Here is a 24,707-nt window from a genome sequence, read left to right on the forward strand (position 1 = left end):
GTAAGGAATCCATTTACAAAATTCGAAAGGGTTTGCTGGGCGTCCAAGTCTCCTGGATTTGGGGATCACAACAAGATTTGGAAGAATGAGAGGATGTGTCAAAGTAAGTATCATATCTCTCCAAGATTAGGGTATGACTTCTCGAGAAGGGTCAGAATTTTGTCAGTCTCTATTGCTTGCCTGGAGGTACCTTCATGACCATTCGGCCATTCGCACGCTTGTATGCCATTTCACCTCCGCCACCTCCGAGCTCGGCCATCAAGGCAGCACGGCTCTCGGCAGAGAAATCACGGTAGGTGCTGTTGTATGTCGGGACATCAGGACGCATGCCGTTCTGCATCGAGCGTTCATCAAGACCAAATGTATCCTCGTGGGATCGCTTGCCAACCGCGGTGGGTCCGGTCTGATACAGCATCCGTTTGCCAGAAACAGAATCGTATCCGGTCGGAGACCCTATCTCGATCGTTGATTGCACGCGTTCGTTGGAGAGACCCTTGAGGGGCGGTAGAGAGTGAGGCAAGGCTGGGGGGCTCCACTCGAGGTATCATACTCGGCGGCATATGCTGGTATGGTGAAGGATCGGTGGAAGCACGAGGTTCCATGTATGACTGTGATTTAGGTGCTTCCATACGATAAGAAGTCATGGGATTCTTTGGATAACGAACTGCTCGATCTGCCATGGGTGGTGCCATAGGATATCCAGCAGGTGTGCCTTCGTATTCTGAGCCGGTCGATGGGTGTCGAATGTTGGCATAGGTGGTATGAGGCGAGTACATGCCAGGCGGTGCAACCGGTGGTGGTGTAGGGGGCATGTGGGCGGAAGGGTAATGGGCCGGTGTTGAGCCAAAAGACAAGTGGGATTGATAAGAAGGCGTTTGGGCGTGTGCCATAGGGGCAGGTGGCATCGACCGTTCGTAGGATTGTGGTGGGCACTGGAATCCATAGTCTGGTGCGGAAGGCCGCCTTTGAATCTCTGGTGGGAACCCATAAGGCGACTGAATCGCGCTTCCATTGCTATTCGAACGAGGACGCTCCACGGTGGTTGCCGCATAGCGATCTGGTGTCGAGTAACGATCAGAACGTGCGTAAACAGCTGCCCTCTCCTCGTCGTAGTCGTAGTCCTCCTCGCGCTTCTCACCCCGGCGTCTCATCCGCACATCGCGACGAATGCGAACACGGCAGCCCTGTTCGGCGATGATGCGACTCAACGAAGTGCTGGTGGCCAGACCTGGGAACTTCTTCGCACTGTACACGGTGAAGGGCACGGATTTCACCTCGAGACGGAAGTGAAGGAATGCCTGTGGGGATCCAGGCTTAGACGAGGTCGGGGGGTTTAATTTGGTTTGGAATGGGCAAAGTCGAGTCCTTGTCGGCATCTTTGGCATCCTTGATCTCTTCGTATAGGTGGAAACTCAAGCGATATCGACCCTCGTGGCGCACAGACAGATCTGGGAAAATGAAGTAACCTGCTTGCGACGGCCGATCAAGATATGCCACTCCGGCGACCGGCACACCTGTCAACACAGGGCACGACGGCGGGCCAGCCACCCGCCCATGAGCGATAGGGCGCGCAGTCTCCAAGGTTGCATAAAGGAAGAAATTGGCGTTGTAGGCGAAGGTGATATCGGTTTTCTGTGCTTCATTGTTGGGATCTGATTCGAAGATTCGCAGTTCGACCACGGGCGGAGGGTCGACCGGGCGACGATCGGCAGACGCTGTTGTCAACTGTCAGCAGAGGCGACCATCAACAGGAAGGAAGGCGGTGCTTACACTTTGCTCCAGCACCACAGGCTCTGGCGCGCTCAGGCTGTTGCATCACACTCAGCTTGTAGGTGATCTGCTTGCCCTCGCGCGTAATGCGACTGACGGAGTGCTCCGTCTCGTTATGAGGCGGCATCATAGGAGGCCGGGATGCCATTGTTGCAGTAATGGGCTGTCCTATCCTCGTCTATTGTAGCGCGACATCAGCAAACTGAGACGATCTGGGTGGCGTTGATGGTGGAGTGGCACCAGTCGAGAGTTTGGTTCGGGGCGCGCGACGTACTAAGTTCCTTTTCCACGGGTCGAAAACCGGTTCGCAATCGGTTGGTACTCCAACTCGATTCAAATTGCCCAGGAGTCGCCAGGAGTCCCGTTATTATTTTGCTTGGGAGGAAACAGTGAACGAGCGGTCGCAGGTCAGATCAGTCGTCGAGCACGGTGACTGAAAGACCGTAGAAATGAAGGCGGAGGGGGAGTAGACCAGCAAGCTCGGAGTGTGGATGTTGAAATGCCCCGAGGTGATGGAAGGTGAAGGTTTGGGAGGGGAAGGGAGACGGTGACACTCATGACAGGGTACAGGGCGCTGCCATGGGCCATTGCGGCATGGGCGATGTACGTGGTTGGAGACTCTGTATTTTATTTTGTCTTAAAGGGGTTGTCATTTACTCTAGTCAATGTCCTCACTTCTAATGTAGATTGTTCTCTTTTCTATGCTCGTGCACTGGTATTATCCTTTCATACGTTCTCATCTCTCGTCCCTCCGCTAATCAGGTAGAAACATGTGGTCTGTTTCCTCCAAGTCCAGAACTCGCGAATACAGGCGTTTACACATTTCAGTCATAGCTTTACAACTTCGGGACTACAGTATCGACGCGATCTGCGGTCTCAGAGCAAGCCGCCTCGATCTTGACTAGTTGCATGCTAGCGCCGGACATCAAGAATCCTTCCTGTATTCACCGTATCCGGAGTACCCTAGGAATAATCCCCGGTCTACTCTTCACTCCTTTTCATTCAAAGCACGCTTTCTGTGGTTGGATTTGTCCAGAGATTATTCAATGAGCCTGTCCGGCGCAGGAACTAACAATCCGTCCAGTAGTCCTTGGATGGATTGATCTTGAGGGCTTTGCTTCTGCAGGAAATCATAGCCCGTTCGGATTACTCCGAGTGCGGTGCCCACCCGAACATTTCCAGGGTTTGTGATCCCTTGGCTCGCGGAGTCCACGTTACCGATTTTCCAGTCCCAGCCCAACGGACCGGTGTCCCTTATTTTCATCGGCGATGGATATCAAGTACACCGCATTTAGATATATTAGAGATGGGATATCTTCCTGAGCACCCGATGCCCGTCCACGCTGGTGCCTTTACGCGTTGCTGCTGACGTGGTGGCCTCGGCACCGATGCTCAAATACGGGTATTTCTCAATACCAGGTCTGTCCAGCCCTTGTCCAGATCGGGTTTTGTTTGGAATATTAGAATTTGAATTCGAATCGTGGTCATGGAATGGCCCTACCATATGCCTAGCCTTAATACCCGGTGCATAGCCTAAAAAGCCTCGTAAACTCGGGCTGGTGTTCTGGCAAGCTCGTTCTTCCAATGACGGTGGCGTCTGTCAAGTCGATAAACCCGGCCCGTACCCATGGGCATGGAGGCCGTTGTACGGAGTACACATCCACACACGGAGCAAACAGACCCCAGCATGAAAAAAAGAAAACACGATTCCATCCCTTCTTGAATTTAGTGATTTCAAAACCATGCGCTTTTGGGCAAGAGCCAGCCTTTAGTCCAATACTCGGTCCTCCTGCAATAAATGTTGGTCATGGATCCGTTCCTATTGGTTTACGTTACAACCCCGCTCGTGATTAGTTGATTAGTGGACACGCCGGATGTTCTTTAGGCGACATGTGAGCTGTCGGCTTGGTCATTTCTCCCGACATTGGCTATTGACTATTTGGTGATCTCATGGTCATCTTATATGGGGGATCAGGACGATCATGGATAAGACGTTCACAATCTCCCGTCTCGTACTTGTCTGCAAATATTTTCAACCTCATGGATCAGACTTAAGGTCGGCATTTCTTCCCCCACTTTACAGTATACACGGTCCGCACCGAAGAAGCCACAGACCCATTGGACCCAATCTTCGTGGTTTCACTGTATCGCCTGACGATACATCACCTTCGTCACATAACACGATGCCATAGTGCATGCAGTACAGAGTACTTTTGATGCAGCGAAACACTTGTTCCTGATGTCAAACAGTTCCCACATAAGTGGAGTGCAGACCTAATTCTCACATGCAGCCGGCTCTCCTCGTCCGCGTTTCTACTGGCTCGTCTGAAATGTCTAGTACCGGGAAACTCGGAGCACAGGAACTACGGAGTCAGTATCCCATCCAGGGAGAACGCTTTGAGCAGTCCTGGTATTGCGGATCTGGCGATCGTGCCATGGCGTCCAGCGCAGTCTGCGATATGATACGATGAATGCCATGAATTACATTGTAGGGCATGAATATTGTGTCAGGGACTTGAAATTTCAAGGCCCCCTAAGATCATCTCGTGGTGCACAGCGAGACTGATGCCGAGGTCTGCACTTCGACCACTCAAAAAAGTCTCGGCGCACGGCGTTGATGCACGGCTCAATCTTCACCCCAGCGTTTATTGGCTATGGGTTCTAGCTTTAGATAGCTTTCTCCCGGTAATCGAGCCCAGCTCGATGTCCTCGTCGTCTGGGACCTCGATTGTTCGCAGGAGTGCCCATCCCAACCGGGCAACGCCCTACGAGGCAACATTGTGGCCGTAACAAACCCAACATACGATTCAAGCGCCAGTATTGCCTTTCCAAAATGATTTGCTGTAGATGGGGTGAAGGCCTATTTCTTTTAGCGGCAATTTAAAAGACTATAGTGTGAGAATACTGGCCTTGAGCCAGGTCGCCAGGTCGGATGATTGTATCGCACCGTAAGATCCACGCTGGCGCCATATACATAGTGTAGTGGGAGAACCGGTGACATGATAGCATATGTGTGGCCTCAGGCATGATTCAATGTCTCCAGTGCATAGTGCATCTTCAAGACAAAGTTGGAGATAGACAAGTCATCTACCCAATTCATTCAGGTTCACCCCATTCCCTCTATTCATGATACAGCATTAAGGTTATTCCGTACTGCCGCATCAGGGCATCAGTACGGCCTCATCCAGACCATCCTCTACACCGGACAGGCAGTGTGTGTGTGTGTGTGTGTGTGTTGCCGAGTCTGCACCGCCAGACAGCCATCGAGCCGTTCCCACTTCAATAGAAGTTATTTTACTAGTGCGGTCATCAACTCGCGTGGCACTTGGGTTTTTGATCATGTGAGAATAAGTATGGAGTCTCAGTCCTCTAAATCTGACTCTTTTTGGAGACCAGACTGGAATTATTGATCACAGAACAAGATTCCCTGATTCAACGGTCTCCCATTCAACCATTTGGTATCTTCATCACCATTCTGTACTCCGTAGATAGTCTTAATACGACTCACAATATGCTCTTTGCTTCTTGCACCTTTCCATGCCGACAAATCGCTTATCAAGACCCCTTTCCACATGGGAATCAAGGAAGAGGAGTTCATGAAACAGTGGCCTGCGCATATGAGCGACATGGCAAGATGGCGGTGACATCAGGATATCTTTCATCAGCCAAGGAGTTTCGTGGCTCCCCAGTCACTGTCTGCGTGTATCTAGGCAAGGTACTAATGATTGAAGAATGGCCCAGGGGCGAGCCTCAACTCTCAGTCTTTTACCCAATCCAGGCTCTATACTCCCGCACACTTGAAGCGAGCCCAAAGGACCCCGAATCCCCGATGCACCTGGTGATCGTGTTTCCCAACTCGAGTAATCGTGTTACATACTAGGTAACGCCACTTCGTACGGGCCAAGGAACACGGCACCGCGGATCGTCGGCTCTGGTATGTGCACGCCATCCGTATTTAGAGAGACTTGTGTGCGAACTGGAATGATCGCCCGATCTACGCGTCACGTAGATCAGCCTTCTCTCCAGCTGTCCATGGGGAACAGAATGGGCGAAGCGTAGTTACGACGGCTGTCTTGGTTGCCTTGCTGAAATCGTTGTTTCAAATCTATCTCATCGTCAGTGTCCGGCCGTCCGTGCATTGGTGGCTGGGACATCGTACTGACCTTCCTATCTGGGATAGTCTCGATATGACGGACTCTGACCATTTTCTACTCCTCGGCGTCAACAGCTGGCCTAACGTACTAAAATTGAGGTACCGAGGGTCGTCACAATCGGCAAAATGAATGTGGAGGCTGAGGCGAATTTGTATGTTGCGTGTGAGATAGATGAAGCGCTTCGTATCGAGGGTCTGGCTGGACTAGTCTGTCCGCGCTAGTGCAGACATAGTACTGTATGTCTCAATACTCATTCCAGTTCCTTATCACTATGTGTGCACTTCTGAATGCAGGTATACGAGAGATCTGTGGACCTAGACATCTCCTCATCCACATAGGCGTGACTTTGAACTGAATCGGCGGGTGATTGACGAGGCGATAGCATTTGCAAGCGTCATGGAGACAATAGCTGTCTATGGCGTAGTTTGCCGAGATTTCGACAGTCTTTTAAATCCTGCTCATTCTCATTCAATTTCGATGGGACAATGTGTCCAATGGCCCTGGTATTCTCCAATTTAATATGGTTGCGTGTCAACCAAGTCACTTTGGACACTACCTCTACTACGACACTTTATCAGGCTCATGATAATTGCTCCTCTATATTCTATTTCCTAGAAGCAACCAATGTCATCACGACCTTTGAACTTCTGAACATGGCGCATTTTCCTACAAAACCAATAATCTGGTATGGAGCACACCACTTGAGATAATTGCACTGCGCGTACTCCGTCTACTCTGCGGACTGCGCATTTCACAATATTCTTTCCATTAAGTCTCGTGAGTCTAGATTTGACTCGATCAATGTCTATGACAATCAGCTTCGCAATGAGTTCTGAATTGCGGATGCACGGTTACCTAGACCTCCGTTATCCGCCCTTCTACACTCAATCAAGAGCTCTACTTCTCTCTGTGAAATCAAGTCTTTTCTGTGAGAGCATTGACGCTGGTTTAGTGAGTCTTTAAAAACCATAGAATGTCAGGCCATGTTCCGTTGAAAATTGCGAAAAAGAATCTATCGAAGGTCGCGTCATAGTTCTGCTGATGTAGAGGGCGACTGTGATTGGTCGACGCGGAAGCTTGAATAATCGCGAGATCAGCTTCGCTACCTGGCGATGCCTCTAAATTCATATGGATCTTCTATCTGTCCTGCCTGGCTTTGCGACAAGATCCTACGCACACATTCTCCCCCTCTCGAGCGAGGCAAGATCTCAACTGTCGACCTGATCACACTCGACACGCTCGAGATCGCGAAACGCGCTCATGTGCCCCCCGCAGATGTGCGGCGGCTGGCCGCTAGCATCGTCGAGGCTTTGCATGGCGACCTGGGCTTTGAAAAGACGCCGGTGACGACGGCGCTAAATGGAGAAGAGATCCCCAGCTCGAGCATCAGCGCTGATCTTGTGAGCCTCAATCTTGGCCCGGCCACAAAGCTCGAGCCATCCCGATGGAACACAATCAGCACCATAGACCCGGCTCTCGATGAGGTTCTAGGAGGCGGAATTCCTACTGGATATGTGACGGAGGTGACTGGTGAGAGGTATGTGGTAGCGAGAAATACACAATTGAGGACAAATGGGTGGTTCTGACCTGTGGCTTCACGTCGACAGTGGTAGCGGCAAGACCCAATTCCTCCTTAGCCTCCTCCTTGCGGTACAACTGGACAAGCCCCACGGGCTGAAGAAACGAGCTATCTATATCTCAACCGAACATCCACTGGCGACGGTGCGCCTAACTCAGCTGATTGAATGCCATCCATATCTCTCTAGTCTGCCCGCCGACCAGGCGCCGTCATTACAAAATGTCCTCTCCATTAATGCCATGGACTTGGAGAGTCAGGACCACATCCTCAACTACCAGCTACCGGTCGCTATATCACGGTACGATGCCGGCCTGGTCATCATCGACTCCATAACCTCGAATTACCGCGCCGAACACTCCTCTAACAACATGCTTGCGATGTCAACTCGGTCCACTGAACTTGCAAAGCTGGGTCACATGCTGCGAAATCTTGCTGCAAAGGAAAATATTGCCATCGTGGTTGCGAATCAGGTGTCCGATCGCTTCGAACCCGCGGAAGGAAATGGAAGTGACTCTTCCTTCCGACCAGGCTTCCCAGCTGTTCTGAGTCAAAGCGCTGCTCTGGCGGCAAGAGAATCTGCCAATGCCTCACCACTATCTAAAGGCAGAACAGATTCGGGGCTTACCGATAACCTCATTCCTTCATCACCTCCTGCATCTTCTCAATTCGCTGCCCAAGAGGAAGACCAATTTGATGGTTCCTACATCATCAACAATCCCGCTCGAAGCAGTATACTGAGTCTCTTTCACCAAGAGCGGTTCTTCACAGGTTGGGGTGACGATCTGTACTCTGAGACTTCCCTTAAGACCCCGGCTTTGGGCTTTTTCTGGTCCACGCAGATTGCATGTCGCATTGCTCTGAAAAAGGACGATACGCGTCCTCCAGTTCCCCCTTGGGATAATGCCGGCTATCCTCTATCTACCCCCAGGGAACAGACAGACCTCCAACCGCAAAGTCAGGCAGAGAAGCCACTGGCTCATAAGCCCGTCGTGTCCACTGCTCGTGACATTCACACAACGGAGACAAGCGAAACGGCGAAGGTGCATGACCGGAAATACCAGTCCTTGAATCCCTCCGAGAAGCCACTGGCTCATAAGCCCGTCGTGTCCACTGCTCGTGACATTCACACAACGGAGACAAGCGAAACGGCGAAGGTGCCTGACCGGAAATACCAGTCCTTGAATCCCTTCGAGAAGCCAGTTGTCTCACAGAAGCAGGACGCTTCCGAAGTCCCGGGGCACATCACACGGCGAAGAATGAAGCTTGTTTTCGCTCCCTGGACATCAGGGTCGGTGAAGTCGCCGAAAGAAGAAGGTGTCGCAGCGACACGGAACAATGAGATTGAATTCGAGATCTGGAAAGGTGGGCTGAGGACACCACTTTCCGATGGATGATTTGTTGCGATATAGTAGATCCAAATGAGTCGAGTGTCTACCGCTGAGTCCAAATCTTCATCTTTACCAAAGAGAAATGGCATCCATCACTTACTAAATGTGAATATGAATCAACGAAATATCCCCATAACCCTCGGGATACCCCAATCAAATACTGCTCCTCTCAAATTCCAGCTTGAACAACCCTTGAAACGCTAGTTGGGTAGCCAAAATATAGCTGATCAAGGCTATCAGGTGGACACCACTGCACACTCGTCAAGGCCGATTCTGTCTGAATACATTATCTATTCTCATTTGCTTCATGAGTAAAGCAAACTTGGCCGATCAAGTTGATCTTTACCCGCACTATACCTTGGTCGTGTATCCCCGGCTATCCCTAACGTTAGCGGGAATCCCGCCGAAGCGCCTGGAGAAGGAGCGTGGGATACCGGCTATACTTTACCTTAGCGTATACCGCGCATCGTCATAGCTACATACTGCAGCCACGACGTACTTTAGAAAAGCGAGTCTATACATTTTGGCGAATACTGCATTCACTTAGATGGGCACTGGGTTCTCTGATTCGACGTGTCTTATGCTTTAGATACTTCGGCGGAGTAAACCCCGCTGCGTATTTTGCTATGCAATCCTTGTTAATCTTAGTACCTTTACTTCTCGGGAATATGATCGGTGACTAGCCTCCTTCCTGTAGGCTGAGCTCACCGATGCTGATTGTCTTCTTATCTTCCCTGCTTCTATAAGAGAAAGTTGTGTCGAGCCATATCTTCGCTGAAGTCAAACACTTTAAATCATTTCGATTGATCAAATCTTTGTGCACACGGCCGAGAACATGTCTAGAGCACATCCGTTTGACCCCCTCACCCCGGGAGAAATCGCCAAGGTGGGGAAGCCCAATCGATGGCCGAAAGCAAGCATTGCTAACAAGGCGGGACAACCCAGGCGGCCGAAATTGTGCGCAAAGCCTTGCAAGGGAAGTCCCCAAATTTCCGAGTCATCACCCTGCAAGAGCCGCGCAAGAGCGACATGATCCCCTTTCTGGAGCGGGAGCATTTCGGTCAATCCCAGATCTCACGACCCACCCGGACAGCACGCGTACAAGTGACAATCCGCGGTAAATCAGGGGCAATTGAAATGATCGAGTTCTTGGTCGATGTCCAGTCTGCGTCGGTCATCAGAACAGAGCACCTAGCAGGCAAGCATCCTTACATCGACTCGGCTTACATGCAAGCGGCAGAGAAAGCATGCAGAGCCGACCCGAGAGTCCAGGCGGAAATTGACAAGTTGAAGCTTCCTCTGAATGCCAAAGTAGTGATTGAGCCATGGGCTTATGCTACTGATGGTATGGACGATATGACCGAGCGGACGACAATGGTAAGCATTTGCCCAAAAGATTCAGTGCCGATTCCAATTTCAAATAGTGTTACTTTTACATGCGTCTTATCGATCATCTGGATGCCAACTTTTACGCCTATCCACTTGAGCTCTGTGCAGAGGTATCCGAGCAGCTGGAAGTGACCAAAATCTACCATCTGCCTTCTTCTGAAAGCGACAAAACTCGCGAAGATGCACGAGCATACGAGCACAGCAAGATCCATCCAACAGAGATGAGCGAGTATCATCCCGATCTTCGTCCTGCACCACGCACAACTACCAAGCCCTACCAAGTCATCCAGCCCGAAGGTCCGTCGTTCAAGACAGATGGCAATCTCTTGAGCTGGGAGAAATGGACTATGCGAGTCGGCTTCAACTATCGCGAGGGACTGACCCTCCACGACATCCGCTACGACAACAGAAGTCTTTTCTACCGTCTCTCATTATCAGAGATGTTCGTGCCCTATGCCGACCCACGCTCCCCGTATCCGAGGAAAGGAGCCTTTGACCTCGGCAACGATGGTGCAGGAATCAACGCCAACAACCTCCAACTAGGCTGCGACTGTCTCGGCAGCATCAAGTATTTTGACGGCTGGCACAATACGTCCTCCGGCGAACCAGCTAATTTACCCAATGTTGTCTGCTGCCACGAACAAGACGACGGCATTCTCTGGAAACACACAAATCACCGCACCCAGAACGCTGTCGTAACTCGCTCGCGCATCCTCGTCCTACAGACCATCATCACAGTAAGCAACTATGATTATGTTTTCGCATTTCAGTTCAGTCAAGACGCCTCCATCCACTACGAAGTTCGCGCCACGGGCATCCTCTCGACATGCCCAATCAATCTGGATGACAAAGTTCGCTACGGCACTGTTGTCGCACCGGGCGTCCTCGCTCCATACCACCAACACCTCTTCTCACTACGCATCGACCCAGCAATCGAAGGTACAGCCAATTCCCTTCAAGTCGAAGAGTCACACGCGCTACCAGTCGACGATCAAAACCCCTTCGGAGTAGGCTATACCACAGAGTCGAAAATCATAGATCAAGAAGGAGGTCTAGACCTCGACTTTGCCACCAATCGCTCGTTCAAGATCATCAACGAAGACAAAATCAACCCCATCACAGGAACGCCTGTAGGATTCAAATTGATTCCTTGTTATAGCCAGATGCTTCTCGCTCATCCAAGCTCTTACCACGCTAAGCGATCTGAGTTCGGGGCCCACGCTATCTGGATCACGCGTTACGAAGACGATGAGCTCTTCCCGGCAGGAAGACATACGATGCAATCGTCTGGTGGAGAGGGCATTAGCTCTATGATTGAGCAGCGCAAGAAAGAAGGGAATTCGAATGTGAGAATGGAGGACATTGTGATCTGGCATACGTTTGGATCGACCCATAACCCGCGCATTGAGGATTGGCCGGTCATGCCATCAGATAAGATGATTGTGGGGTTGAAGCCGATTAACTTCTTTTCCGGGAATCCGGGCTTGGATGTGGCTGTTTCGACGCAGGAGAAGAATCAGAGTGTGCTTGTGGAGGACGAGCCTGGGGCTGGGACTGGGGTTGGGACGAAAGCTTGTTGTCGGCTATAAAAGTTGGAGATAGAGTTATGGTGGTGGGCTAGGTCCTATGCTTCGAAGAAAAAAGACAATACGAGGCATTCTGGAGTAGGCATATTGTACGTCAAATTGGGGACATTTCAATCCTTGGGTTCTTTATCCTGAAAAATCCCAGCCCGACGGAGCTGAAGGCAGGTTTGACCACAGAAGAGCGACGCAAATTAGAACTGGCATATTTTTCCTCCGAAATTTGGAAGAAACAGGGGCTGGATCCTTCACGAGTTGGAGTCGACAAGCTGCAATGTTTTTTAGAAGAAATCCTGGACAGCCACATCGAGCGCGAGCTACCCAGAGTTCGTGAAGATATATAACGTCTTCTCCGGGAGAAAAAATGAAGAGCTCGATGAACTCAGAGGGGAACGGAAGTCCCCAAACCAAATACGTATGTTCTTGATAACGATCGCCACCAATTACTATAATCTCATTCAAGCTGGCGTTGATAGATTATACGGCGGCCGTGATGCAAGCTTCTTTAAAATATGAGACGGACGACTCTCAGTTCGACTTCGAGCTGCTATCCATATAGAGAATGAAAAGTTCTCCAATAATATCAGATAGTATGGTGAAAATCGAAAAATCGTCTTATCGGACCACCCAGACGCCGGAAAAGACAAATATGGACAACATTTCGTAACAAAGGAGGGGATTATTGACTGGATTCGGCAGGTATGACTTGCCGCTTGCGAGATTACATTTCATAATACTTAATTAACGCAGGTATATGATCAGACGAGGGGCCAAGAGTTACCTGGTAACTACAACCAAGCTCTCCTTGCGGAGCTATTCCATATGCAATCATTGAGATGGGCTGAAATCGCTCGAGAACATATTGTTGTGGTCTCGAAGATCGTTTCTCAGTTCGTTAGTGCCGCGCTGACGCATGCTATCAAAGATGGGAAGGTTCGTGAAAATATTGGTCGGTGAGCACTATATTGGAGGCAAATGTCGAAGCAGCGGAACACGAGCTTGAAAAAATACTTCAAGATAAAACCTGACAGCCAATCACTTACAATCATTATTATACGGACAACATCCAGAATGCAAGAAATAAAGCCTCGAAGAGCCTTATTAAGGACTCTGTGCGTGATGCGATCCAGAATGATTGGGACGGTACTCTCCACTTACAGAACACAGAAAAAGACTATGTTAAACTATTGTCATCCCTCAAAAAGCGTGTCATTGTCGATATGAAGGAGCAAGCATACTCTGAAGCAAAGACCGACTTGATTGCTTATTACAAGGTCAGTTTTGGGTGTTTTTAAGTGGAATTCGCTCTGACCATCAACTAGGTTGCACGGAAAATGTTCGGGGATAATGTCTGTCATCAAGTTATCGAGCGACATATTCTTATTAAGTTGGCCGATATATTTAGTCCTATGACAGTTAGCTTATATTCAGAAGAGGAGCTTATCAACTTGGCGATTGAGTCTCCGCAGATTTGCCGCATTCGTTCGGATGCTCGCCGGCTTCAAGCTGCTCTAGAGCAAAGCCTCCGTGATTTGGCAGGATAGGTTGAGTGAGTTGGACTGCTCCGGCGTGGTTTTATCCCTCAGGGTTTTCCCACGTTCACTACGCAAATACGGGAGCAAAGGCCAGTTTTTGCTGCATTTTCTGATCAAGAATCACTTTAGTCATTTAGTGTGCAGCTATATGTCGAGCGCGTTTCACATTAATTCATTAATTCCTCAAAAATCATGTTACACTCTAGTAGTCAACGAGTTAATTTTACTGTAATTTACGCGAGCTCGTCGAGGGTACATCAACAGATCTAAGGCCAGCGGAAAGGTATCCTAATGCAGTCTAGTGCTATTTGGGTGGGTCCTGGGAAATAAAGAGAGAGAGATTGATGGTAAAGCTGATTTCGAATATCACTGTACACCATCTACAGGCCTGATTCTTGTCATCAAAGAAAAAAGAAGAGGAGTCTCAATTTGAAATGGAACTAGTGATTGTCCAAAAACAATAAAAGATAACGCCGATAAAGAGCGAGCTATTCCGACGCCCGGAAGCATCGGAGAGGTATCTGTTATCCCACAAGAATTGAGGTCCAACGGTGTTTCCCCATTTCTGGGTTTTTGTCACCCGAGACGTCACTTCCTCGTTCTCCGGATTTCTCATCCGTGAAAGTCTTCTTCTCGACCCCCTTCCCGACCAAGTTGAACTTCTTTTTATGCACCTGGCCACTTCATCTCTTCCCGACTACATCTGTATAACCTGAAGGCTCAATATTCACTGCTCCTTACTAACTCCTGACTCTGACTACTGACTATAATAGAAGCTGCCTGCAGAGGGAACACAAAAGGTCTAGATTGATTTGATGGTCTCATGACACACAGGCCTGCCTCGAAAAGAGAGAAAGATCCTCAAGCTAACACTTCGCTCGAAAACATTTAAACAATCAACACCCAAACGAGTGTCAGAAAATGAAAAGACGTTGAACACCGACAGACACTTTGTCTCGGCTTGATGATGATATGATACCTAAGATACGAAATGGAGAGCCAAAGTGACGGAAATGTCAGAATGTGGAGATGAGTTTTGGAAATTAATCACAGGAGACAGGTCCAAGCTAAACAGAACAAAGAACGAAGATGATTTCTAAAAACAGAAAAGAAGTGTCACTGGGAACCATTCTCAACATCATCGGCGGATCCCTCTTTCGCATCTATCTTTCGCTTGTCGCCTAAATCTCTCGTGTTGTATGCGCGCCCAACATGTATACATCCAACCAAAAAAAAAAAAATTCACAAGAGATGAGAAAACAAATCAAACAATCATCTAGTTGGCCATCTTGGCGGGAGGAACGCCGAGACCGTTGGTGTTGCGGTAGAAGAGAACACCCTGGCTCTCGCCCTGGGCACCCTCGGTAGGCTCGACCCACTGGCAGGTGCGGGCGCTAGTCCACAGGGCCTTGAAGAAGCCAGTCCAGCCGGTGTGGGCCTCGGTGCGGTAGTGGGTGCCCATGACGCCTTTGATGGCTTCGGAGGCCTCGTCGGCGTTGTAGAAGGGGATGTTGCTGACATAGTGGTGCAAGACGTGGGTCTCGATGATACCGTGGAAGATGTGGCGGCCGACGAAGCCAAAGTCACGGTCGATGGTGGCGGCGGCACCACGGACAAAGTTCCACGCCTCAGGCTGGTAGTGAGGGAGAGTAGGATCGGTGTGCTGGAGGAAGGTAATAGCGACTGGAGAGGAAGGTTAGAAAGGTGGGTTTATTCTTTTTGGGATGAGAAGAGAGGGCAACTTACCGAGCCAGTGGTTCACCCACAGGTAGGGGATACCGTACCAAACGAGCAGGTTGAGCCAGCCAAAGTTGGTGCCGATATAGTACAAACCAAGACCGGTGAGGAGCAGACCCAGATCGGACAGGGCAATCAGCTTGGCGTCACGAGCCTCATACAGAGGGCTGGAGGGGTTGAAGTGGTTGACACCGCCAAACCATCCGTTGGCCCTGCCCTTGCCGCGGCCCTCGGGCTGCTTCTCGTGGTTGTTGTGGCCGGTGACGTTGGTCACCAGGTACATGGGCCAGCCGAAGAGCTGCTGCAGGAGCAGGTTGGTGGCAGTCAGGATAGGGGTCTCCTCCATGAGCTCGCCGAGCTCGTGGATGGTCTTGCCGACACGGGAAGCGTGCTGATCACGGGTCTTGGGAATGAAGACCATGTCGCGAGCAAGGTTACCGGTGGCCTTGTGGTGCTTGCCGTGGGAGATCTTCCACGAGAAGTAGGGGACCAACAGGAGAGAGTGGCAGATCCAGCCGACGGTGTCGTTCAGAACCTTGGAGGGAGAGAAGGCCTGGTGACCACACTCGTGAGCCAAGACCCAGACACCGGTACCGACGAGACCCTGGATGACGGTATACAGAGTCCAGAGCGCGACACGAGCCGGGAGGCTAGGAACAGTCTCCGGGGTGACATAGTTGTGAAAGAGGTAGAAGACCCCGGCCAGAATGAACATGTCCCGGAAGACATAGTACAGACTTGTGATTGAAGAGCGGTGGAAGCAGTGAGCGGGAATGGCATCGCGAATCTGCTTGATGGTGAAGTCGGGGATCTTGAACTCATTGCCATAGGTGTCGAGCATCTTGCTGTGCTCGGCTTCCGAAGCCATGGAGGACAGCGAAGTCGACGAAGGTGACTGACGAGGGCTATCGAAAGGTGAGGCCGAGACAGAAGGGACAGAAGAGTCTGTGGTATGGTTGCGGTTCAGCGCAACGCGCTTGGGAATAGCGGTGGACGACATGGTTTTGAAGATATTATATACGAAGCAAGGTGGCTTCTGTTATATATCTATGTGGGAATGTTGGGAAACAGAAGCGAAGGACCAAACACTCCAACTCAACCTATAAGGGTCAGTCCATTGAGGATCAAAAATTAAGAGCGTTGCTAGCTCTCAGCTGTTCAGCTACTCACAGGAGGAACTCGCAGTACCCTTCCAACGTGTGGGTACACAGAGCAGGGATCGAGGATCGAGGTGCGGCGTCAGAGATAGACAAAATAACTGCACGCAAAAGAAGAACACAAGGGCACCCAGGAAAGAAGGATCAACGAGGGAAGGGAGGGATAAAAGTAGACAAGCCAAGAGAGAAAAAAAAAAATTACGAGACAAGAGAGGACCAAAAAGGCGCAGGGGACACAGGCCCGTGGTCCATGAGGTTTTGGTATTTGCATTACAGAAGTCCCTTGTTCTCCACCAAAAGTCCTCTGATTGCGTGTGTTACCAGAATACGAAAATACCATAATACCCTGGAATTCTCCCCACCTTCCCCCGGTTGTTTGAAATTTCCGAACTTTGCCCTTTTTACGACCGAGCACCACTTTTTTCCTGCATGAACTCCTCTCTAACCCATTCGTCTCGTCGAGCCGAACCTACTGAACACATGCAGCCAAGGGTGTCGGCTATGCTGGACTCGCCGATCGAAGTTCCAGCGCCACGCGCGATACTGCATGTAGTCTCGGGCTTCAAATTTAAACATTGAAAATTACAATCCATGCAGTTCTGCAGCGGTTCCTTATTTCTTATCTAGGCTGTTTTCGGCTCTCAACAATTCTTTTATTTCTCCTTTTCCAATGACTGTCCTCATTCTGAATTGTCGTTCGGAGGACCGATCTAGGTCGGAATTAACCTTCTCGTCCTAGAAAATGGTCATATGTTTTCGAAGTATAATCATCCTAGGGGCAAAAGGAAAAAAAAAACAGGACAAACTAAAATTCACATGCACACTGCGGGCCCAGATTGATAATACGGTGAGTCCAGCATGTGGATATCCCCAGCGATCTGCCTCGGCGGGTCATTTTCGTGGCGACCTTTTTTCCCCTCGGATTGGCCCGACATGAGGCGATCCGTGGCAATCGGTATGCGCAAGGGAGGCATGTGATTGTCATTGTCGACTGTACTGTCGACTCTTGTGTACACGGCGGGCCGGATGCGCGTTTTCATCTGTGTGCTAGAGCAAAGTACTTAGTACAAGCAAAGTGAGGGGGAATGAAGTGGCGTGCGGAGGTACCCAGTACACATTCTAGCTTGTTGGGGACCCGCCCAGCACTTGAGTTTTGTTGAGAGACGCCCCCAGCGGGAGTCTGCCCCACCTGTCATTTTTGCTCCTTTTCTTGATCATTTCTTTTCTCTTAAATTGCTTTATCGGTTTATCGGTTTATCGGACCTCATCCAATTAATAGGGCCCTTATCGTGCTTATCGCCACCACGAGTTCTTGCACACCAGTCCCATTGGTGACTTCAGCTCGAGATACTCGATAGAGTCATGGACTGTCGTCTAGGTCTTGGGTACCCAAGGTTACTCTAGAGTCTAGATTTGAGCTTCTAAGTGATTGATAGCTGACTAAGTCAGGAACATGTACTTCTCAGAGATTGCAAACAGAGAACTTCATGATTCGTAGATCTTATATGTACACTCGATCGCCACGTATCATTCAATGTTCCATGGATCAATGCACCTCTGCTCGTCGCTCCGAATCCACCAGCCACGGCCCGCCTGGACTACCCGACGCGCTGAGACTTACCGTCGTCTTGCGCAGGTCCGGTAGGACCAACATAGTCTCACCATGATTGCGGTAGTCTATCTCACACGGAATAGACCGGCGCGGAGCTGGTGTCACAGGCCGCTGCTTGCAGTATCAGGCGTAGCGGGAGACGTCGGTGGCTGAGGTATTGGAGGGGCAAATGTGCGGATCTCTAGCCCGGGCAAGAGTAGATGACCTGGCTTCTGGGGGAGGAGGAGTACGGTGAATCGGGTGCTTTCACCTTCGCGCGCGACGAAATTGCCCCGACGGCGACCACCGAGAAGCCACAGCTCCGGATTAGCGTGTAGCTCATAGGAGCACTCTAGAGGCTGGCCGGAATGCTCTTGAGATGCTGGAGAGCACCATCGCCGCGTATGGTGCATGACCAATTCGGCGGGTATCATCTGGCCTACGGCGGCGTGAGAAGCACCGGTCCCCGTGGCTTCAGAGCTGGGTTGGAGCTGCAACTCAGCCGTATGCACCACTTGGATCTCGGGAATCTCCACAGGGATGACAATACTGCGGGTGGGTATGGTGGGTTGTTGGGGAAGCCGGATAACCGGATTGTTCTATATCAAAACCATGTTTAGCTGTGAATCAAAGCAATGCAGCGGGTGGCGCGGTGTCAACTGACCTCATGCCACGTAGCCAGCCACTGGCGCATCTCCTCAGTACGGTCTTTTAGTGCTCCCAATAGGTCGTCCCATCGTACACTTCGGTATGAGAGCGTCTCGACTTCTCGGACTAGTCCAATAACTTCCAGTTTTGCAGTGGACAGCTGGTCACGGAAGCTGCCAATGAGGTGCGATGTGAAGAGCGTAGCATACTGGGCAAACGGACTAGACTCCACCGCGGCCACGAAGAGCTTCTCAAGAGCATCAAAGCACTCATCGTCAATGCACGTAAAATCAACTCGCAGACGAAGGCTGCGGGATGCTGATTTGGAAGTTGGTGAGGGTCGAATCTTGTATAGGAGAGAGGCTGGCTGCTTAGGGAAGACATCGAGAGCCACAGGTCCCGTAATGCTAGACTGCACCCTGAAGGATTCCGAGCTCGGGAGGCTACAATTCGTGATTCGCAATGGGATCAGCATTGCGGGGCTGACCGTGAATCGTGAGAATAGCACTTCATCCTTGAAAACGTCTTGCACGTTCACCGAAATGGGAAGTGATGCAATAATCTCATGGGCTGTTGAAAAGGCAAATTTTCCCCGCTCAGTCAAGTACCCTATTTCCACTCTTGCAGACAGCGTAGTAAAGGCCTCCTCGACAGAATAAGGAATGCGCAGTCGAGCAAACGACTTGGGTGGGAAGCGGGTAAACTCAATCACTCCAGGGTCGCCATTCGTGGACACCTCTAGCTCGCCCTCCACGACCTCCACCTCCGTGCTTCGAAGTCGTAGACCTGCAGTGGCTGGTCGAATACGAATCGTACCGGACTGAATATCATTTCGTCCACTCCTGAGTTCCAGCTCAAGCGTGCGCATCGCTTCCAGATTGATCAAGTGGGGAGAAACTACCTTAGCCTGCAAACCATCCGGGGGAGGATAGCAGTAGACGTATGGCCGTTGATCTGCCTCCTCTGCTTCACCTGCTTCCCGGAATCCAACAGAAAGTGCAGACTTGTTGCCACTGTGGTACGTAAAGACCAGATTGCCGGATTTCATTTCCAAGCGATCAACGATGTACTTCCCTTGCAAAGTTGTCTAGAGAGACGTCAGATGGAAAACACTGTTAAAAAAGCAAAGAAAGACCAACCGCAGAGTCAATGAGAATTTTGGTCTTCGAGGATTCAATCACGAATTTAGTGAAACCCTCAATCCAATGCTCAGAATTGTTAGCACTGACGAGCCGGACCTTGATAGAGTCGATCTCGACCCGAGGTCCGAGCAGAAATCGCAACGACAATCGAATCTGGAAGCCATCCTTGTCACCATAAAGCTCAATAGCCGGGTTGACATGCAGGTCACCGAAAAAGTCCGACAGAGGTGCTGAAATTTCCTTATTCAGACTTCGAGCTCCCTCAAAAAGACCGGATACATAGCCAGCGAGTTTCTCCTGCTCTAGACTAGAGGTCGGAGCAGCCAAAGCCTTTTTACTGTGGAGGATGCGCGACTGGGCGTAAGAAGCGTACTTAGAAAGCAGCTTGAGCATCATGCGGACGTAGTCCTCATGACGCTCAAGTTCTTTCAAACAGCGTGAGTATAGTTCGAGCATCGTTCCCTCCAACACCGCCCAGAACTTGCTGCCATAGAATGGAGCCATTTGGTGAAAGTAGGACGCAGCAGATTCATAATCGGCCTGTCGGTATCGCAGAATAGCAATTTCCGCGAGAGCTGTTTGGGCAGAGTAAGTGCGATTCGCAGCCATATTGTGGCAGATAATACGGTCTGTGAGATCCTCATAGAGGGACAAGAAAGCATCCTTCGAGCCAAGAGCAGCCACCAAAGCGGGAAATTCAATGCCTGCGAGCGAGGACGGTTTTGGTTCCGAATTTTTCTGCTTTTCGGATATTCCAATGCCATCTAAGGAAATTTCTGTTAGACCAGCCGTTCCGGAAGGATTACTGTCATCAAAGAGCAGGCCAAGATCATTCCATTCTTCAGACCAGCCACGCCTACGAGCGACTTCTTCCAGAGATCGCCGAGCCAACAGAAGCAGCTCTCCTCTTCCTGAGGCCAACTGCTCAGAACCAGTCTTTTGTATGGCACTGGGGGCAAGCTTTGGATGATCCATAGTTGAGCGTCTTTGCATAAGTCCAATAGAGTCAGACATATCCTGGGTCACAGGACGAGGCGAACGGGAAGTTGGGGGAGAGATCAGAGAGCTTGAGCGGCGAGGCCTTTCCGCGCGTTCCTCTGGGATCGTTGCGGGCACATTTGAATTCGAGACATCACTCGAATGCACTACTGCATGAAGTGATGACTCCGGGAGAGAAAGGGTGGGAGTAAACGTCTGAATGAGGACTTGCAGAGCCGCTAAATATGTCCACGAAGACACCATGTTGTGAATTACATCTGCCTTGGCATCGTTCTCCACTCCTTCGAGCCCTGATTCGAGGTCGTATCGCAGTGTTCGAGCGGCGAGACTGATGAACTCGGTGGATCTGCTGCAGATCTCAGAAAGTAGCATGAGATCTTCTGGCTTCTTCTCCTTTTTGGTCGCATCGGCGACACTCAACGATGGAGCTCTTGCAGCTCGAAGCTGCAGGGTGAGCTGTCGGGAAAAGACATAGGTGCGGAAATCAAAAATTGAAATATCGCTTGACAGGATCATTTCTCGATAAGGCATCTTTTCGGAGTTGAGTGGGAAATCTTCAGGGCGAATTTCTAAGGGGTTCTCGCTCTCAGAACCATCTGCTGTTGGCGCCCCGTTCTCCAGCGCCTTTTTGGCAACTTCTGCGAGATTCTTGCTAGACTCCAAGAGCGTAGTGCTATGCTGTCCACCGCTTCCATGTAGTTGTTCTCGAATAGCGGCATCCAAACCAGCGGAAAGCTCGTCGTATCCAGCTAGCGCATCGTCGAAGAGTCCCACGTTCTCGAAACCACGAGCGAGGCCTTCTTTGAGAATGAAGAAGGTACAAAAATTCCAACCTGGTAAACTGCGCTGCGAGTCCTTCTCCTTGATGTCTTCCTCATATTGAGCCACACGTAGGTCAAAAGAAGCCAAAATTCCGTTCTTGATCTTATCAATCAGATCCTCCAGCTGCTCGGCCAATTCAGGGGACTTTGCCGTTCCCTCTTTCGGAAGCCGCAAATGTGCCACGCGATCCACTGCAGTTTTGGAAGTCCCATTGAAATCTGCCTTGATCTTCTCCAAAACTGTGCTTGTGCTCCGACCCCACTTCGAGGTAGTCGTCGGTGTTTTCTCTCCATCGCCGTCTTGCACCACATGCACAATCAACCACTCAAATGCATCGTGCTTTTCCTGGCTGCTACCCGCCGATTGCGAGGTACTATATGAGCCCTGAGCTTTGATCCATTCGCGTAGTGTCTTGCGTGCTGTGGCCTTATAGGACTCATTGTCGTCGCATCGGAGGAGGTAGATCTTCAGGTATGGTGTTTGTCGCAGACCAGGGATCTGATGTCGCCGATGCGAGATGGTGCCGCCACCATCGCTGGAAGATTTCCGTTCAGCGGGGTAATTCGGCGCAGGTATGAAGTCAACACGGAGCGACTCGATCGATCGAGCGGGGCGGGTGGGCGATTTCCAGTGGAGGTTCTTCAAGGGAAGCTTGGATTCAAGGAATGGTTTTATCTGAGGAAATAGTCCATATGGATCCGTGTATTCAACTGCGAACAGCTTATAGTTAGCAAGCGGGCCAATGTGAACTGAAGTGTTCCGGGGGCCATACCAGTCACATTGCTTGAAGCAGCCTTGGAAGGGTCCATGATTCCCGGGTGCGGTTCCGGAGAGGGCCAATGGCGCTCAGAACATTTCGGCTTCTCGAGCTGCAGGGCACCCAGTAGCTCGTTTAGCTTCCAGGGGTATTATTGTGTGACAGTTCGCGGAGTTGTTGATGTTCAGGAAACTCCCGTTGATGCCAGGTATGGTCGCGCACAGACCGCATCTTGGCAATCATAATTATCTTTTATGCAACCACAGTTGATTTTCGAAGAAGGCTGTTTCTTCGTAGAATCGCGCACACTCTACACAGGGAAAATCAATTAGATACATCAGTGAGCTCAACAATTTCCGCTAGTATAGTATGACCTAGGATGACCGAGGAGTTGAAAATGCTTCGAGATGGTGAATTTCGCATGTCCAAGTAACATAACGAATTCTACCCAGCTAGGAATCGAAACTCGAATTTGGGGCCGTCACTAGACACAATGGACATGGGACTTATATACAGAATTTGAACAAGGTAAAGTCCAAAACATATACTGGTACGTGAACTTTCTAATTAAACAATTAAACTCATGATTGATCGTTCTGATCGGGATCTAATGCTTGATCAATCCCGGAACGTGAGCTCACTGCGTTATTGAACCAACGGAACTCCGCAAGACACTCAAGGCTCTGCCAGGCCCAGGGCATCCACTGATCAATCAATGCTGCTGTCTCAACCTCACAAGACTCACGTTCTTCCGGCGTCTCTACGTTCTCCGTTGAACTTATAGTCCATACGGGGGCTGAACATATGTGTGATGAGATGGCATTCGTCATGCTTGCCGAAGAGTTTATTCCCATTCCATCTTTGAAGAAGCTCAGCCATTCGAGATTATCTGCCGCAGTCTGATTCCAAGGGTCGTCATCCCCGTATAAAAGACATCACCCTCTTTCTGTATGGACTCGTCCGTAATGGGTATTCCATCCGCTTGCTTCGCTCGAACATATCGAACTAAATGTTCCGTCAATTGTCCGAATGGAGTTGGCTGTATGATCACTGGTTCTTGGTCTTGGCAAGAGGCTTTGCCCTCTGTTGGCGTGGGCGCCTTTCCCCGACGGGAGGCGCTGAACGGGTCGATGCCGGTCGATTCACTCCCAATTAGATACGGTGGCATGGCGTTGTCAACGGCTAGGGCCACTGCTGGGATGAACCCTCGGCAGCCTTTCCAGTCCTTCATTGTAACTCCTTCCTTATAGTGTCCGGCAATATGATCATTCCGATCGGACCAGCGAGTGAAAGTCATTGCACAGAATCCACATCGCGAATCGACGTCTTTCACCTCCGATTTCCACGACCCTATATTTGATATTGCGTTGTCTATCCTATGGACGAGGCGTAAGTGCTGGCGGAGATGGTCTTTTCGATAGAAAGTCCGCAATGCAGACGGCTTGTCTTGACACCCCTTGTAATTGTGTTCCTCGATATGACCCTCCGATGGGTTGTTGACATCGCAAAAAGCGCAACGTATCGCGCCGGTTGATCCGTCCTCGTATGTCGGTCCAAACGGTGCGCAAGCCCAGCTTTCCAATGGCAAATGTAGAGTCTTTTCATGGCGTGTCCAGTCGTATTTTGATTTGAAGGTGTCAGTACAGAAAGTACACTGATAAGGCCGCTGGGTCTTTTGGTCGGAGCGGCCACGCGGCACGGGTGAAGCTTTTCGGCTACGTCTCCGACGATGACGTATCGATCCTCCTACGTAGAATCGGCCAAATGACCCGGATTGATCGGAGCCAAAGCTATGAGCAGAGGATGCAGAGCTACTGGAGGCAGTTGACCTGGTGGAATCTGATGCCGCGACAGATGGAGAATTTCTCTGCCCTTTTGGACCTCGACGATACGATGTGCCTGAGTTTCGAGAGCCAGGACGTGATTCGGATGACGAGTTGCCATTTGATCGGGCCAAAGAGTTCATGATATCTTTCAGATGCGCGGCCTCAGTCTCTGGCGGCGAATTTCTCCACCGATCAAGAGGTTTGAGGGTCTGCCATCCTTCGGTATTTGCAACTGGAATGTTATGATGCGAATCGAAGTCATCGAAGGAAGACGGCATTGGCTCGCTAGGCATAGCCATTTCATCTTGGCTTGGTGCATCCTACCCATCAATGCCAGAGTAATGAAGTAATGATGTCTCCAGAAGTTGCATCGAGTGATTTAAAGCACCCTCTAGGCCATCAAATGGACAGATGAAGCTGGCAGAGCCCATTGATCTGGGCGTGTTCATTTCCGGCTCGTGGAGAGTCCCACGAGCCCCGCATATTGGCTCTTGCAAGGGCGCGAAATCTAGAAGATCGTCAAAAGGCAGTTCCACCATAGACGGAGAGACGAAACTGCGGTTGGAATGAGCCGACATCACACTATACATGCAACACGGGGACGTATCCGAAGTTTGACATAGATGTTCC

The 24,707-nt window shown here is 50.4% G+C and overlaps 6 protein-coding genes across 6 annotated transcripts; 2 read left to right on the forward strand and 4 right to left on the reverse strand.

The window, feature by feature from the left end:
* Positions 1-169: 169 nt before the first annotated feature.
* On the reverse strand, positions 170-1,918 carry veA (sexual development activator VeA; the record flags this gene model as incomplete). The annotated part of the gene is made up of 4 exons (XM_056964423.1): positions 170-522; positions 551-1,298; positions 1,321-1,715; positions 1,771-1,918. The coding sequence occupies 4 exons, from the start codon at positions 1,916-1,918 to the stop codon at positions 170-172; spliced, it is 1,644 nt and encodes a 547-aa protein (XP_056824376.1).
* Positions 1,919-7,036: 5,118 nt separating this feature from the next.
* Positions 7,037-8,897, forward strand: N7477_002761 (putative DNA repair protein (Rad57); the record flags this gene model as incomplete). The annotated part of the gene is made up of 2 exons (XM_056964424.1): positions 7,037-7,461; positions 7,532-8,897. 2 exons carry the CDS (start codon positions 7,037-7,039, stop codon positions 8,895-8,897), a joined length of 1,791 nt encoding a protein of 596 aa, XP_056824377.1.
* A 1,023-nt stretch (positions 8,898-9,920) lies between these two features.
* Positions 9,921-11,869, forward strand: N7477_002762 (amine oxidase; the record flags this gene model as incomplete). Its single annotated transcript, XM_056964425.1, has 2 exons — positions 9,921-10,268; positions 10,316-11,869. 2 exons carry the CDS (start codon positions 9,921-9,923, stop codon positions 11,867-11,869), a joined length of 1,902 nt encoding a protein of 633 aa, XP_056824378.1.
* A 2,805-nt stretch (positions 11,870-14,674) lies between these two features.
* N7477_002763 (oleate delta-12 desaturase odeA) lies at positions 14,675-16,135 on the reverse strand (the record flags this gene model as incomplete). Its single annotated transcript, XM_056964426.1, has 2 exons — positions 14,675-15,081; positions 15,145-16,135. 2 exons carry the CDS (start codon positions 16,133-16,135, stop codon positions 14,675-14,677), a joined length of 1,398 nt encoding a protein of 465 aa, XP_056824379.1.
* Positions 16,136-18,005: 1,870 nt separating this feature from the next.
* N7477_002764 (putative TMEM1 family protein) lies at positions 18,006-22,303 on the reverse strand (the record flags this gene model as incomplete). The annotated part of the gene is made up of 4 exons (XM_056964427.1): positions 18,006-18,482; positions 18,548-19,618; positions 19,671-22,204; positions 22,267-22,303. 4 exons carry the CDS (start codon positions 22,301-22,303, stop codon positions 18,006-18,008), a joined length of 4,119 nt encoding a protein of 1,372 aa, XP_056824380.1.
* Positions 22,304-23,122: 819 nt separating this feature from the next.
* N7477_002765 (C2H2-type zinc finger protein) lies at positions 23,123-24,355 on the reverse strand (the record flags this gene model as incomplete). Its single annotated transcript, XM_056964428.1, has 1 exon — positions 23,123-24,355. One exon carries the CDS (start codon positions 24,353-24,355, stop codon positions 23,123-23,125), a length of 1,233 nt encoding a protein of 410 aa, XP_056824381.1.
* Positions 24,356-24,707: the final 352 nt, after the last annotated feature.

This window comes from Penicillium maclennaniae, assembly GCF_028827695.1.
Source record: "Penicillium maclennaniae strain IBT 15551 chromosome Unknown utg000003l:1.0-5670915.0:1.0-5674809.0, whole genome shotgun sequence".
Lineage (NCBI taxonomy): Eukaryota > Fungi > Ascomycota > Eurotiomycetes > Eurotiales > Aspergillaceae > Penicillium > Penicillium maclennaniae.